Here is a 16,805-nt window from a genome sequence, read left to right on the forward strand (position 1 = left end):
AAAGACACCACTAAACCAGAACTGCACACCCGTGGTCATCTTCCAAGGGCAGGGGAGCAGATGTCATCATCCCCCCTCCCGCACCCTCCCCCAAGGGTTACCCAACAAACCGCACACCACCTGGGGTGACTCTTTGCTGCCTCCAGGCATGTCACCATCTCCGAGCTTCGGGTCCGGGCTGCTGGCATGCCCCCGCCAGTCTTGGGGTCTGGGGTCATTGCTATAGACCTTCTTCTTAAAACTGCCATCTGGGAACCCCAAGCCAGGGGCATGAGGACACTGGGCATCTGGAAGTTTCCTCCCCCACCCCCACCCCTACCCAGGTGGGAAAGGCAGGCCTAGTTGGTCCCTGGGGCACTGGCTGAGCATTGGTGTCATATTACGTGGATTTGGGGGTGAAGGGTAGGGGAGTGACATACTTACTCCTGCTGGGGCTGCCAGTGCTGTCATAACCCCCAAAAGTCTCTGCCCTCCGGGGCAGGCCTGAGGGGGCGCCTCCCTCCTCCACCTGGCCATTGGCACTGCCCAGCCGCCTGCAGATTAGGCTCTGGATGCCCTCAACTGTGGGGGAGACAGGAGAATGGACACCCTGTGGAGGTGGGCTGGGACAGCCAGCAAACCAATCTCCCCTCCCTCCCTCCTTTCTGGTACCTCAACCAGAACCTGCCAATCAGAGTCTAAGTTAGAGGCCAGGGTCACAGGGTGGCAAAGCAGAGGGATTTCTCCCCTCCAGCCTGCCCAGGGGCCTGCTGTGTCTAGGCCTTGGGCCAAGGGCTTAGTAAGACTGCCCAGGCTTCATCTAGTCAAGTAGCAAACGGGAGCATGAGCACTGCTTATGGAATGATAGTCAGGCCACAGGTTGACCCTGTGGGAACCCACATGGCCCTCTAGGGACAAAAATGTTTGGCCAGATAAGAGATGGGAGAACATTCCAGGCCTAGGGGCAGAATACACAAATGTCCTGGGGACCAAGAACGATGGCCAGAGGAGAAATGGGTGGAAGGACAGCACAGATGGGGCTGGAGCTGGTGGCTCACACTTGTAATCCTAGCAATTTGGGAGACTACTAAGGGGAGGATCATGCTTCAAGGCCAGCCTAGCAGAAAAGTTGGTGAGATTCATTTTTCAATTGTCTGCAAGACTCTTATCTCCAATAAACTACCAAAGAAAGCCAGGAAGTAGAGCTATGGCTCAAGTGATAGAGCATTAGCCTAGAGCAATAGGAGCTCAGGGACAGTGCCCAGGCCCAGAGTTCAAGCCCCAGGATAGGTCCGCCTCCTCCCTCCCCAAAGAAAGTGATTTAGGGACCAGGGAAGGGGTCAGTGGAGAGAGATTGCTTCATACACATGCATGCATGAGGCCTTTGATCCAGCCCCAAGGTCAGTGTCAGCCTTCAGCCCTGCCAGACTCGGAGCCCAGGCCCACCAAGGGCAGGATGAGGCACTGACTTACTCTCACTCATGGCTGACTTGAGGAGCTGTTCGCCCTGCAGAGTCTCAGTGGGGTCACCACCACGGAAGAGCCCAGGGGACTGGGACTGGCCAGGATCTTGGAGGCCACTCATCTCTGCCATCTCCACGTAGATCTGCTGCTTCTCCAGGAGGCTCTGAGTGATCAACTGGTCCTTCAGGCTTAGCCGTTCTGCAAAAGGACATAGTGGTGGTACTCAGACCAGGCAGCTCTCCCCAGAATTTCCTGTGCCTGGCAGCGGCAGCAGGCTGTGGAGATGGGAACCTGGCTGACCTTGAACTCCAGGAGGGGGAATCTGGGTCCTGGGTTGGGGGGAGGCACATGGTGGCTGGGGCTTGAACTCAGGGCCTGGGTGTTGATCCTGAACTTCTGTTTTCGTCACAAATAGAGCTCTACCACTTGACCCACAGCTCCACTTCTGGATTTTTTTCTTGACTTTTATCTTCAGTAAACTACTTAGAAAAAGCTGGAAATGGTGCTATGGCTCAAATGACAGAGTGCTATCAGGGACAGCACCTCGGCTTAAGAGTTCAAGCTCCAGGAGTGGCAACAAAACAAGAACAACAAAAAAATCATAGATAGACTCAACCTCCTGAAGCAGGTGAGTAGAATATGATTACATCTTAATAAAGTTCAGCAAACCCTCCAATCACTCAGCCAGGCTCTGTGGCTTTGCATGTGGGGACCCATGAATTCCAGGGTCCCAGTGCAAGAAAATGGATGTCACCATTCCACGATTCAGCTCTGCCCCCAGTGCTTCATGGCGGCTCCCAGCAAAGTGGCTGTCTCTGGGTGATCCCTCCCACATCCAGTCCCAATGGGACAGGACAGAGGGGCTGAGGACACGAGAGGGGTCTGCCCACATGCCAGCCCCTTACCTTGGAAGTCCCTGAGTTTCACGGCACGAGCCTCAACTGCCTTTCTCTCTTCCTCGGCCTCAATGAAGGGCCCCTCCTCCTCATCAGGACAGCTGCAGAGAAGGGAGAGATGGCATCAGCTTCGTGGCTGGCTTCAAATGGTGATTCTCAGATCTCAGCCTCCCGAGTAGCTAGGATTACAGGTGTGAGCCACCAGAGCCCAGCCTAGCCTCTCTGGTTTTCAGAGGGATTTTACATGGAGAAAGAGAGGGGAAGAGAAAAGAGCCAGTAACATATATTTGGCTTAAAGCACTAAGATGTCTCCAGGCAAAGGTTTTCTTTTGGAAACCTGTCAGGCACACTGGTCTGGAACTCAGATCTTCCCGCCCTAGCTTCCCTTGGACTAAGATTACACGCATGCACCACTATGTACAACTTCAAGTACAGGTGTGAAGCTCTTCAAGCCATGATCTTCAGATCTCAGTTTCCTGAGCTAGGACTACAGGACTTGAACCTGGCTTTCTGCCCCCTTTTTTTTTCTGTTCCTTGGTAAGCATTTGAACTCGGGGTCTTATGCTAGGTAGGTATGCTACCATAGAGCCACGCCTTCCAGCTCTGTTTTGTCATTGGCTATTTGTAAGAGTGTCTGGCTTCCTGTCTGGCTGTGTGCCTGAACCTCAATCTTCTTCAGCTGCTGGGATGGCAAGCATGCACCACCATAGCTAGCTGTCTATTGAGATGGGGTGTCACAGTCTCTTCTGCCTGTACTTGACTTTGTATGTCTATAATTAGCCTCTTAAGTAGTTAGGATGACACGTGTGAGCTACTGGAGCCCCTTGAGCCAAGCCCCACTTCCTGCTTCCTGGAGATTAGTTGGAGATAAGAGTCTCCAATCCTTTAATGCCCAGGCTGGCTTTGAACCTTGATCCTCAGATCTCAGCCTCCTGAGTAGCTAGGATTATAGATGTGAGCCACCGCCCAGCTCCAGCTTCCTTTTGTTCTTAAAATTTTTTTTTTTGAAAATAGGATTAGAAGTGTGAGCCACTGCATCTGGCTTCTGTATAGTTCTGAGAAGTGGGATGGGCAGGGTCAAAGGCAAGATGAGAGGAGATACACGGGGGAAGACCGCTCAGTCACAGCGGACTAGTTTAGGATAGGGGCGTGAGCCCTCCTCACCTCTCTACGGCCCTCCGGATGTGAGCCATCCAGGTGTTCCTGTCCTCTTTGGAGCTGGTATAGATCTCATACATCTCAGGTCCCTGCAGGGACGCGCTGATCAGAAACATGGCTTTCTCCTCATTGGCCACTTCCCTCACGATGAGTTTTTGCAGAGAGATGACAGGTGGCTTGGAGTCCTGCAGGGAAGAAGGCAGTGAGGGACAGGTGATGCATTCAAAGCGTGGGATCACTGGCCTTGGGGGGGGGCAGGTGGAGGAATGGGGGGGATCAGGAAGAGTATTAGTATTGGGTGCTGGTAGCTTATGCCTATAGCCCTAGCCATTCACGAGGCTGAGATCTGAGGATTGAGGTTCGAAGCCAGCCCAGGCAGGAAAGTACACAAGATTCTTTTTTTTTTTTTTTTGCCAGTCTTGGGGCTTGAACTCATGGCCTGAACAATGTCCTTTTTCCTCAAGGTTAGCTTGAGCCACAGCACCACTTCTGGCTTTTCTATGCATGTGGTACCAAGGAATTGAACCCAGGTCTTCATGCATGGTAGGGAAAGCACTCTGCCACTAGGCCAAACTCCCAGCCCCTCCATGAGACTCATCATCTCCAAGTAACCACCAAAAAGCTGCAAGTAGAGACTCTCCAGTCCCTAGCCAATTCTCCAGCCTGGCAGGAATCTTCCAGAAGGGCCTGACTTGTAGTACAAGGTTCACGCAGTATGCCTTCCCAGGGGTGTGCTTAAGTTCTCTTGTTGATATAATTCCCCTGACACACACCCCATATCTCTTCTATGGGGCCACCCCTCAATGTATCAGCTCTTTGATGGGGATGCTGGGTACGTACCACGGACGCGAAGACATACTTCTGATCTTTTTCTTGCAGCAGTAAAAGCACGTCAGTGAGCAAAACAGCAAGGATATCTGAGGAGAAAGTATGGAGGAATATCTTAGGGGAAGTAGGGCTGGAGCTTAAGCCATTTTACTGCCACACTACACAGCAAGATAGTCATCTGACTCCAGGGGGCCTTCAGGCACCTACTGCCTCTTCAGCCTCAAAGACTTCAGTCTGACCCTCCCTTTTCCCTGTGTTCCTGGCCTCCACCATGTAGCACGGAATAACATCTTGTCTCCATTTAGATGCTGCTTTGGTGGCTTGGGTGTTAACAGGCTCAGAGCTGAGGCCTGGCTCCTGCCCCATGCGAGACCACCATGCCATGTGGTTTGTCCTAATGCCCCAGCCTCTCATGCTCTTTGCTCTGATTTCTCTGTTCTTGCTGCCCTGAGCTACTGGATGCTTACACCTGCCTTTTACTGCAGTGAGCAGGGAGGGTCAGTGTCTGTCCCCACGTGACCCTCCAGCCTAGCTTGGAGCCACATCTCTGTGTAAACTTGGCAGCATATCCTGCTGGGTGCTGGTGGCTCATGCCTGTGATCCTAGCTACTTAGGAGGCTGAGATGAGGGTCGCAGTTCAAAGCTAGCCTGAGCAGGAAAGCCCAATGAGACTCTTATCTTCACTGATCCAGTTGAGCTGTGACTCAAGTGATACAGCACCAGCTTTGAACACAAACACTCTCATGGAAGCTTGCTGGTTCCTTTGAAGAATTTATGGCATCTTTATTTCTGTATATGTGTGTATAGGTGGTGTGTATAGGAGTGTGTGTTTACTTGTTTCTTCTTTCTGCCCTATTGCCTGTTTGGGTGTGTCCTACTGCCAATCTAAGCTAGTGTATACCACATACAAGATGGCATTTCTTTTCTTTTTTCTGCCAGTCTTGGGGCTTGAACTCAGGCCCTGAGCACTGTCCTTGGGCTTTCTCAAAGCTAGTGTTCTACCACATGAGCCACAGCACCACTTTTGGCTTTTTCCATGTATATGCTATAGAGGAAATGAACCCAGGGCTTTGCGCATGCTAGGCAATCACTCAAACACTAGACCATGTCTCCAGCCCACAAGATGGTATTTCTATTCCAAGATGACATGGTGCCCTCCCCCATTCCCAGAAGGTGTCTACCCCCTCCCACCCCACCCCACCTTTCAGGCGTCCAGATGTGGTCTTGCAGCAGAGGGCGCCCTCGAGATGCAGCTGCCTCTGTAGCATGTCCTCCTTGCGGAAGGCGAGCCCATTCTTGAGCTTGCTGGAAGACTTCAAGTCCATCTTCCCCGCAATCTCCCGGAGGCGCTGGCCCTTCTCACACTCGCTCACCTTGGCATCCACTTGGGAGATGATGTCTCTGATGAGGTTCAGGGCGTGGGTGAGGTCTTCATGGTCCTCTGTGCCGGCTGCCACACACAGCGCAATTAATGCTTTCTCTGGGCTGGCTCACGAGTGCACAGGCGTGCATTTTCTATGCACAGCTAGGATGTGTGAGCTGCGTTCTGGGTGGGGGGGGGTGGTGGCGGTTCAGGACTCCCCCCCCACTCCCGCCCAAAGATCATCTCTCAACTGTAATTCCTGAGACACAAATGGTTCTCTCAAAAAAAAAAAAAAAAAAAAAAAAAAAAAGAGCAGGGGCCAGGAGGTGGTAGAGTGCTTGCTTGTCTAGCCGGAAGTGGTGCTGTGACTCAAGAAATCCGGCCTTCAGAAAGCCAAAGGACAGTGCTCAGGCGCTGTGTTCAAGCCCCAGGACTGGCAAGAAAAAAAAAAAATAGTAATAATAGCCCAGAGCTTTGGTTGATACCTAGGACAAACTGCCATGGGACACAGATACTAAAAGCAAAATTGGAGTCACAAAAGCTGCCTTCCACCTCCTGCCAGGACGCCTGTGAACACCTCCTACTTCAAAGACATGGAGGTGGAACAGCTTAGTTCCATGGGAGATATGGCTGCCGTGGTCATCATGCCTGGCCCAGGGACTCCTGAGTGATCCTTTTGTGCCATCTGTAGGAGCATCTTTGGCTTGCCAGGGTCACCATACACAAGCACATCTTTGGGCTGGGTGACTGTGGCTCATGCCTGTGATCCTAGCTTCTCAGGAGGCTGAGATCTCAGAATCATGGTTCAAAGTCAGCTTGGGTAGGGGAGTTCATGAGACTCTTATCTCTAGTTAACAGCAAAAACCCAGAAGTAGCTCAAGTGCTAGAGTGCCAGCCTTGAGTGAAAAAGGTGAAAGACAGTGCCTTGGTCCTGAATTCAAGCCCCAGGACCAGCACAAAAAAATGAATTAATAAAAATAAACAACCAGGGGCTGGTGGCTCACTCATGTAATCCTAGCTACTCAGAAGGCTGAGATCTAAGGATTGTGGTTCATAGCCAGCCTGGATAGGAAAATCATTGAGACTCATATTTCTAGTGAACCACCAGTAAACCAGAAGTGGTGTTGTGGCTCAGAATGGTAGAGCACTAGCTGTTAGCAAAAGAGCTCAGGGACAGTGCCCAGGCGTGAGTTCATGCCCCATGAGCAACAAAAGAATAAAAATAAACAAAGAATGTCTTTGGCTATCTGGGCAAGCAAACAGGACCATACTGCAACCACTTAATCAGAACACAGAACGGTCCAGGACCTGGGAGTTGAGTCAAGCCTGGGCTAGGGGCAAGGTCATAAAGCACAGAGGAGACCCAGCCCCTGCCCATACTTGCTGATGGCCCCATCTTGCCCAGAGAAGGAAACTCCAGCTCCCAGCACAGAGGATTCAAGGAGAATTGTGCAACATATTGCTAAAAGGCAGAGAACCCTGACTGAGACCCCTGTGTATCACAGCCCTGATAGGCTGGGAGTACGCCTACCTTCCGTGTTCTGAATAATGCGCTCCACCAGCACCGGGTATTTGGTTATGCGCTGGGTAACCAGGAGAATACACTCCTGCACGCCAAGCCGCCGCACGATGGAAAAGTTGCCGATTTTCTATAACACAGAACAAAACCAAACCAAACCAGTGTGAACATCTTAATCAGTTACGATCTATTTCCAAGGCTTGGGCTCCTTCTCTCAGCTTACTGGGACCTTTTCTTTGCTGCTGTGTTGGGGATGCACACTGGATACCCAGATATACAGAAAGACCATCCAGAGTGAGGCGCTGGTGGCTCACCCCTACTACTCAGAAGGCTGAGATCTGAGGACTGTGGTTCAAAGCCAGCTGAAGCAGAAAAGTCCATGAGATTTTTTTTTCCCCCGTCCTGGAGACTGAACTTAGGGCCTGAGCACTGTCCTTGGGGCTTTCCTCAAGGCTAGAGCTCTACTTGAGCTTTTCTATGTATGTGGTACCAAGGAATCAAACCTGGGTCTTTGTGCATGCTAGGCAAGCACTCTACTACTAGGCCAAACTCCAGCCCCCCCCCCTTTTTTTTTTCTTTTTGTCAGTCCTGGGGCTTGAATTCTGGGCTTCTTTTTGCTCAAAGCTAGTGTTCAATCATCTGATCCACATGCCATTTCTGGTTTTTTCTGTGATTAAAGAGAGACAAAAGTCTCCTAGACTTTCCTGCCCCAGCTGGCTTTCAACTGAAGTCCTCAGATCTCTGCCTCCTGAGTAGCTAGGATTACAAGTGTGAGCCATAGTGCCTGACTCTTTTTTTTTTTTTTTTTGTGTCAGTCCTGGGGTTTAAACTCAGGGCCTGGGTACTTTCCTTGAGATTTCTTTTGCTCACTGCTAGTACTCTACTACTTGAGCCACAGATTCAGTCCCAGCTTTTTGATGGTTAAAGAGATGGAGATAAAGCTGGGTGCAGTGACTAACATCTGTAATCCTAGCTACTCAGGAGGCTGAGATTTGAGGATGTTGTTCAAAGCCAGCCTGGGCACTAAAGTCTGAGAGACTCTTATCTCCAATTAACCACCAGAAAACTGGAAGTGGCTCAAGGGGTAGGATGGTAGCTTGAGCTGAAGAGTTTAAGGACAATGCCCAGGCCCAGAGTTCAAGTCCCACAACCACCAAAAGAAAAAAAAAAAAGGAGACGAGATAAAAGAGTTGATGGTAGAGATAAAGAGTTAGTTATACTGGATATTCCTGCCCTGGCTGGCTCTGAACTGTGAATCATAGATCTCTTGAGTACCTAGGATTATAGGTACAAATCACCAGGGCCCACTACTTGACCTTTAAAAGATATACATAATATGTATGTATTATATATTGCATCTATCTATTTAAGGGTTTTTTTAGTTTTTTTTTTGTTGGACTGTCCTGGGGCTTTCTCAAGGATAGAGCTCTACCACTTGAGCCACAGCACCATTTCTGGCTTCTTCTATGTATGTAGTACCAAGGAACTGAACCTGTGTCTTCGTGCATCCAGGGAAGCACTCTACCACTAGGCCAAACTCCTGGTCCTTATCTTAGGGTTTTTAAACTTTCACTGAATACAAAAGCAGGGTTGGGGCATGGCTCAAAATGGGGTGTGTGTGGCTAATGTAAGAGGCCAAGTTCAACAGCCAGTATAGCCAAAACCCTGCCCAAACACAAATACATAGATGCACTATTTACTCTCTAATCTCAAGATGCAGTAATTCTGTGGAAAAAAATGTACACTGAAAAAGAGATTTGAATTAAATCCAATGGATATTTCTAGTTTTCACTTTTTTTTTACCTTGATCAAGTTTTGAAATTTCTTATTTTGTTGCAGCAGTAACTTGTAATGGCTGACAGCTTCGTTGTGGCCGCTACAGAATACCCCGTATTTTTCTTTCATTCTCTCTCCACTTTCACCAGAAAACTGATAGGAAAGAGGAAGAGGAAGGGAGCGGTCACTGTCAGGGAGTTTGAGGGCTGAAGCATTTCTTCCACGTTCAGTTGGGGGTCCTAAGGTAAAAAAATACCTTCAACTAGGGATCGTCATTCACTCAGAGCAAGGTATCCCCCAAAACAAGACAGTTCTGCACTGGGGCAGGAAAAACTTCCTGAATTCCAAGAGGAAAGAAATAATAAATTTAGGCCAAATCCCGTTAGATAAAAAGAAAAAGCTGCCAGGTGCAGATGGCTCACGGCTGTCATCCTTGCTACTCAGGAGGCTGAGCCTTGAGGACTGTGTTTCAAAGCCAGTCCAGGCAAGAAAGTCCATGAGACTCTTATTACCCATAAACCATTGAAAAATCAGAAGAAAAGCTGTGGCTCAAGTAACAGAGTACCAGACTTGAAGGAAACAGCTCAGGGACAAAGTCCAGGACCTGAATCAAAGTCCTAGAACCAGTGGGCATGCACACACAAAGAAAAGCAAAATAAAAAATGACAAAAAATAGATCATGTCAAAGGGCTATTCTTTTTTTTTTAAGGTTATTATTTTTTTCTTAATTCATTTCCTTCCTTCCCTCCTTCATATGTGGAACCAGAAACCAAACTCAGTGCCTCATGTATGCTAGGCAAGCATTCTACCACTAAGCCCCATTCCCTGGCCCAGGGCTGTGCATTAAAGCGATGATAAATTTATTATTTCTCTTAAGGTGTTGGGGATGGAACTCAGAGCCATGTGCATGCCAGGAAAGTGTCCTGATCCCTCCCTGTGCCAACCCCACCCCCTAAGTCATCCTAACTGATCTAGGATGCTTTGGGCACTGGTGTGAGGTTAATTGGGGGTGCCACAAGACTCTTGTCTTCTATACTAACACTGAGGGCTGAGATAATTGGAAGGCGCTTCCAGTTGTTGCAACTAGCACCCCCAAATCAGTACCAGCTAAACAAACAAAAGCACAGCTGCACGGGGAGACTGTGGGGTCCTGATGAGCTGGAACCATGGTCTTTTCCTGACTGGTAGGAATGGAGACAGTGCGGAGGTGGGTGCACTGGCTCCAGCCCAGGCCACGCCCACCAAGCAAGGCCACACCCACAACAGCCCTGGTCACGCCCACCTGCTGCACCAGGAGATCCCCAATCTTCTGGATGACGTAATTGTGCTCACTGCCCTCCTCCAGGGCCTCCAGGCGGCGCTCCTTGAGCCGGGCCAGGAAGTGGCTGTGCATTTCCAGCAGGTCATCAGCGCAGGGGAAGAGGCGGCTGATGGCCCCGCTGCTGAACTGCAGCTCTTCCTGCAGGGCCCGGGAGTACACCCTCAGCATGATCTTCAGCGTCCGCACGTGGTGTGCCTCTGTCTGCATCAGCTCTGTGGGGACACGTGCGGGACGCTCAGCAGGACATAACCTCGGTGGGCCTTCATAGAGCTGCTAAGAGCGGCCTGTGTGCCCTGGCTCCTGCATGCTCTCCACTTAAGGCATTGCCTGTGTGGGGTGGTGAGGTTTCTTTCTTCTTCTTCTTCTTTTTTTTTTTTTTTTTTTTTTGTAGATTATGGAGCTTGTACTTGGCCTGGGTGCTGTCCCTGCACTCTTCACCTCCAAGGCTACTGCCCTATCCTTGAGCCAAGCCTCACTTCCTGTCTTCTAGAGGTTAACTGGAGATAAGAGTCTTTGGTCCTTTTGTGCCTGGGCTGGCTTTGAACCCTGATCCTCAGATCTCAGCCTCCGGAGTAGCTAGGATTACAGGTGTGAACCGCCTTGCTTGGCTTGTTGCTTCTTACTTACTTACTTTATTTGCCAGTCTTGGGGTTGAGATCAGGGCCTGAGCACTGTCCTTGGGCTTTCTCAAGGCTAGAGCCTTGAGCTATACCACCACTTCCAGCTTTTTCTATGAGGAATCAAACTTGGGTCTTTGTGTATGCTAGGCAAGCACATTACCATTAGGCCAAACCCTCAGCCCTTCTTACTTCTTTTAAATTAATTATTTGATCTTTTATTTCTGTGTAAGTACTGGGCTTGAAGGGTAGCTCTCTACCACTTGAGCCACAGCTCTACTGGCTGACTGGTGATTTACAATAGTCTCACAAACTTTCCTGCCTGTGCTAGATTATAGGTATGTACCACCATACCCACCCTCTTTTGGCTTTTTTTATTGTCTGCTCTTCCATCCTTCCCATCCTGGTTCTATGAGTCCCAGGCCAAAAGAAAGGAGAGTCCTGGGAGTAAACTAGGGCTGGGGGCGTGGCTCAAACAGTGGAGCATTAACAAGCACAGAGCTCTGAGTTCAAACCCAAGTACTGTAATAAACACCACAAAACCGCAAACCCCAAAACAAATCATAAACAAAATCAAAGCCCCAGGAGAGTTTCATGTCTGAGGCCATGAAAGCTATCTAAAGACGTTTCCAGAAAGAGGTTTGTGCTAAGGAATTCCATGTCTACATGGAACAAACGTGGAGCTGTGGCTCAAGTGGTAGAGCACTAGTCTTGAGCAAAAAAATTCAGGGACAGTGCCCAGACCTTGAGTTCAAGGCCCAAGACTGGCATAAAAGGGAGAGAGAGGGGGAGAGAAGGAGGAGAGAGAGGGAGAGGGAGAGAGAGAGGAGAAAGAAAAAAAAGGCTGGGAATGTGGCTTAGTGGTAGAATGCTTGTTTAGCATTTGTGAAACCCTGCATTTGATACCTCAGTACCACATACCACAAGTGGTGCTGTGGCTCAAGTGGTAGAGCTCTAGCCTTGTATAAAAGAAACTTAGGGACAGTGTCCAGGGACTAGCAAAGGGGAGGGAGGAGGGAGGAAGAGGGGGAGGAAGTGGGGAAAGGGGAGAGGGGGAGAGAGGAGAGAGGGGGAGGAAGGGGGGGAGAGAGAGATCCCACAGAGAGCTCTCCTATCTTTCCCTATTGTGAGGACACAGGAAGAAGAGGCTATCTGTAGACCTCTTGATCTAGGACACCCCAGTTTTTAGAACCTATGGCTGAGTGATAAACGCTTGCTGTTTTCGTTCACTCTGTGAATGGACTGTGTGGGAGAAGCTCAAATTGCAAGAGGCAGCCCCCACCCAGGTTAAGTCCAACTGGGGCACCAGGCCAGGCTTGTCCTCTGGGCCTGGTGCTAATGGAATCCTTCCCCATGTCTACGATGCTGGAGTGTCCTGGGGTGGGGGAGGCAGAGGACAAACGTGACAGGGTCTCCAGGGAAGACTGGTCATGAAATTAGGGACATAAAACAGGTAAGAGAAGATGTAGGCAGAGCCTCGTGGTGTCACCTTACCATACAGGACATCTTGCCTCTTCACTACCTCTTTCTTTTGTTTTTTGGCATATGCCAAGTCTACCGCCAAGCTCCAGGACTCAGCCTCAAACTCGTGGGCATCAGCTTCGATCTCACTCCTCAGAGAGGCAGAGTAGGGGTCTAGGGGAAAGGTAAGAGATGCTGGTGAGGGCCTGGAACCCAGCTGGCCGCCCCAGGAGCTCCCACCCTACGGCTCTCCGGTGCACACATTGAAGCATGCTGGGAGCTTCCCAGTATGCACCAGGATTAGGAGCATTCCTCGGAGACAGGCAAGCATACCTTCAAGGAAAACTGAGTCTACATTGGAGGGTGTAAGTGACAGAGAGTCGTCGGCTGCCTGCTTCAGTTTTAGGAACACAGAGTCGGCTTCATCCATTTCTCCTGTGGCTGGTCTAAGTGGAAATAATCAACAACATTAAGTCAAAAGCACACACACACACACACACACACACACGCACACATGCTAGGTGTTAGTGGCTCACATCTGTAATCCTAGCTGCTCAGGAGGCTGAGATCTGGGGATCATGGTTCAAGGTCAGCCTGGACAGACAAAAATGTGACTCTTACCTTTAATTAATGAGCAAAACCCACAAGTAGTACTATGATTCAAATAGTAGTGGTCAGCTTTCAGCAAAAAAAAAAAAAAAAAAAACCCAAAAACCAAAAACCAAAACCAACCTAAGATTGCCTAGGTCCTGAGTTCAAGCCTCAGCACCAAAATATCAATAAGGGAAATGAAAAATAAATATACACAAACATACACACACACTCAATCTCTTGTGTATGAAAGCAAATTAGTGACTCTGTCTGATTAGGTATGATCAGAGAACTTTCTGGATTCCAGTAGCACCCTTAACTTTGCTACAGAATACTTTTTTTAAAAACTGTATTTTTTTTCTTTTTTGTTTTTGGTACTGGGGATCAAACCCAGGACCCTGCAATTGCTAGGCAAGTGCTTTGTCACTGAGCTACATCTCAGCCCATTACAGAATACTTTTATAAACTAGGAAGCTATCTAGGAAACGGAAACTGGGGCTTGGATCAAGGGTAGGGCAGTAGCCTTGAGCTGAAGAGCTCAGGGACAGTGTTCAAGGCTGAGTTCAAGCCCCATGATCCATAAAAACAAACAAACAAATTAGGAGGCTAGCTGGGCTCAAATGGCTAACATCTGTAATCCTAGCTGCTCAGGAGGCTAAAATCTGAGGATCATGGTTCAAAGCCAGCCCAGGCAGGAAGTTTCCTGAGATTCTTTTCTCCATTAACCATCAGAAAACCAGAAGTGAAGCTGTGGAACTCCAAGTGGTAAAGCACTAGCCTTGACCAAAGAGCTCAGGGACAGTGCCCAAATCTAGAGTTCAAGCTGCATAACCAATAGAAAGCAAGCAAGCAAGCAAGCAAGCAAGCAAACAAACGAATAAATAAAACTCTGGAGGTTGAGATCTAAGGATGGAAGTTTGAAGACAGCCCAGGCAAGAAAGCCTGTGAGACTCTTAATTAACCACCAAAAAGCTAGAAGTGGAGCTCTGGCTCCAGTGGTAGAGCATCAGCCTTGAGCCCAGGTCCTGAGTTCAGGGCCCAACCCCCCATCTCCCCCAACACATGCACACATGGTGCTGATAGCACATGCCTGTAATTCTAGCTACTCTGGAGGCTGAGATCTGAGGACTGTAGTTTGAAGCCTGCCTGGGTAGGAAAAGTCCATGAGAATCCTATCACCAATTAAACAGAAAAAAGTCACAAGGGCCACTGGGGCTCAAATGGTAGAACACTAGGTCTGAATGAAAAAAATGGAGGAACAGTGCCCAGGCTGAGTTCAAGGCCCGGTATCGGCATCAAAATAACAGCATCCAGATGCAGAGTTCAAGCCTCACCACTGATAAAAATAAGTAAAATAAAGGGGGAGAGGGTGGAGCAGGAACGTGGCCTAGTGGTAGAGTGCTTGCCTGGTATGCAAGGAAGCCCTGGGTTCCTTTCCTCGGTACCCCATACATAGAAAAAGCTGGAAGTGGTGCGATGGCTCAAGTGTTAGAGCTCTAGCCTTGAGAAAGCCCAAGACAGTGCTCAGGCCCTGAGTTCAAGTGCCAGGATGTAAAAAAAAAAATACAAATACAAATAAACAAAACTAAGAGACAATTGGGCTGGGGTTGCTGCTTTAGTGAGAGAACACTTGCCTAAGTAAGCATGGAGGCCTTTAGCTCCATCCCTAGCATGGAAACAAACAAGACTAAAGGAATAAAAATAAAATAAAATAAAAACAAAGGAGCTACATAACACGAGCCATCTTCCATTAGGACTAACTTTAGTGTTCCTTTATTGGACACTGGGGTGCATGGAGTTTTTTTATACAGGAGCTGGAATGAGGGAACCCCTGGTTTTCTAAAGATCTAAAAGCACAGATGGGGCACAGCAAGCGTGAATAGGAATTATCCAGGACTGAGGAGTCTACCCCACTACACGCAGGTCCCGGGAGTGAGAGAGTGTGTGAGTGTGTATGGGGGTGTCTTTCTCCATACACAGAGTGGGTAATGAGTGTTACCCACTTTTCCAAGCATGGCTGGGGGGGTGGTGGTGATGGGTGGGGGAACCCCCTGGCTTACCCGAGTCGTACCCCAGTTCCGGCTGGGCTCGATGTTGTCTGGGGCCCCCCTTTCTGAGCGACCGTCATGCCGACATTCCTGGCGGAGACCGGACTGCCATGGGACAGGAGGGTGGCCCGCGGCGGCTGCTCCTTCAGCGAGGCTGTGACAGAGGCAAGTAGGGAGTTGGAGCCGAGGAAGTGCGCGGGGTAGCGCAGGGGGCCCGGCCGGAGGCTGCGCTCCGTCCCGGGCCGCAGCACCGACAGGATCTTGGAGGTCAGTAGCTCGTTATCCAAGAAGACGTTGTCGTTCCATTTCCTGGAAAAAGAGCTGTAAAATGACAGCTCGGGGGGTCCGGGCAGTGCCCCGGGCCGATCGCCATTCTTGGAGTGTGCACTGCCCATGCTGCTGAGCTTCGGGGGCTCTAAGACCCTGTGCCTGCTCTGCCAGGAGCACCGCACCCCACTTACTGTCTTTTAATGCCTCTGGGATCCTTCTGGAAGAAGCTGCAGCCTTCCTCGGCGGTATTGGCTGGAACCGTGGGGATGGAGCGCAGGGAAATTATTGGTCCCCAACTGTGACCGTCTGGGGTGGAAACGGCACAGTCCCCCCCCCCTCTTTGATAAAAATAATAAAATAAAATAAGTTGTCCTTGCTCCTGGCAGGGGGTAAAGAGCGGAGAGCAGTTTGTGCTGGCTGTAAATCACCTGTGATCTTGAGAACAGGACCTTGGCCTGCTTGGGGAGACCTCCGCCCAACACCCAAAGACAGGGATAATTAATAGGGCATTGACCGTCAGGATGGCGCCAAGACCCAGGAAACAAGAGGCAGGTACCCACCAAGCTATTTCACTCCAACAGATTTCTACCATCAGCAGCTCCCCATCTGTTTTTTTTGGGGGGGGGGAGGTGGGGGCGGGAACAGAACTAGATATTCAACTTAGAGCCCTGCACTTGCTAGGCTGACATTCTACAGCTTGAGCAACACCCCCCCACCACCAGCTTTTATTTATTTTTTGGTGGGGAGGGGAGGTCAGTTGTGGGGCTTGAACTCTGGGCCTGGGCACTGTCCCTGAGCTCTTCAGCTGAAGAGCCACTTTCAGTTTTCTGGTAGTTCATTGGAGATAAGAGTCTCATGGCCTTTCATGCCCAGGCTGGCTTTGAACCACAATCCTTGGATCTCAGCCTCCTGAGTAGCTAGGATGATAGGTTTGAGCCACTCGCACCTGGCTTCACCAGCTTTTTTAAAAATTTGATTTTGAGTATTGCCATACCCAATTATTGGTTAAGATAGGGTCTCTCAAACTTTTATGCCCAGGCTAGCTTCAAACTGCCACCTTTCGATCTTCCCGAGTAGCTGTGATAGGCCCACACCACCAGTGTCAGGGTGGTGTTTTTTTCTTGCTGGTCCCTTAGTTTTGGGCTAAGGCGCTGTGCCTGAGCCTCTTTCTGTTCAAGGCTCTACCACTTGAGCCACAGCACCACTTCCAGCTTTTTTTCTGAGTAGTTTAATGCAGCTAAGAGTCTCACAGACTTTCCTTGCATGGGTTGGCTTTGAACTGTGATCCTAACATCTCAGCCTCCTGAGTAGCTAGGATTACAGGGATGCGCCACTAGCACTTAGACATTAGAAAACAGGATCTCACTATGTAGACCAGCCTGGCCTCAAACACATGGTCTACCCACTCAGCCTTCTGGATGCTGTGATTCCAGGTATGTGCCACCACACCTGACTCTATTCATTCCTTACTAAGCTCCAGGGTGGGGGCAATGCTTTTCCAGCGACTGCAAATG

At 49.7% G+C, this 16,805-nt stretch overlaps 1 protein-coding gene across 2 annotated transcripts in view; it reads right to left on the reverse strand.

The window, feature by feature from the left end:
• The window catches only part of Arhgef18 (Rho/Rac guanine nucleotide exchange factor 18), a 61,900-nt gene that overhangs the window by 3,164 nt on the left and 41,931 nt on the right, over nt 1-16,805 (reverse strand). For both annotated transcript variants that reach the window (XM_090341797.1, XM_090341790.1), the window contains 13 exons: nt 15,034-15,175; nt 12,716-12,828; nt 12,416-12,556; nt 10,266-10,516; nt 9,011-9,136; nt 7,220-7,337; nt 5,527-5,775; nt 4,338-4,414; nt 3,504-3,682; nt 2,349-2,440; nt 1,453-1,641; nt 424-561; nt 118-248 (listed from right to left, as the gene is read on the reverse strand). In XM_090341797.1, the coding sequence (XP_090197923.1) occupies nt 118-248; nt 424-561; nt 1,453-1,641; nt 2,349-2,440; nt 3,504-3,682; nt 4,338-4,414; nt 5,527-5,775; nt 7,220-7,337; nt 9,011-9,136; nt 10,266-10,516; nt 12,416-12,556; nt 12,716-12,828; nt 15,034-15,175 (1,946 nt within the window). The remainder of the gene's footprint in view (nt 1-117; nt 249-423; nt 562-1,452; nt 1,642-2,348; nt 2,441-3,503; nt 3,683-4,337; nt 4,415-5,526; nt 5,776-7,219; nt 7,338-9,010; nt 9,137-10,265; nt 10,517-12,415; nt 12,557-12,715; nt 12,829-15,033; nt 15,176-16,805) is intronic.

This window comes from Megascapheus bottae, chromosome 1, assembly GCF_031878675.1.
Source record: "Megascapheus bottae isolate mThoBot1 chromosome 1, mThoBot2.hap1, whole genome shotgun sequence".
Taxonomy (NCBI): Eukaryota; Metazoa; Chordata; class Mammalia; order Rodentia; family Geomyidae; genus Megascapheus; species Megascapheus bottae.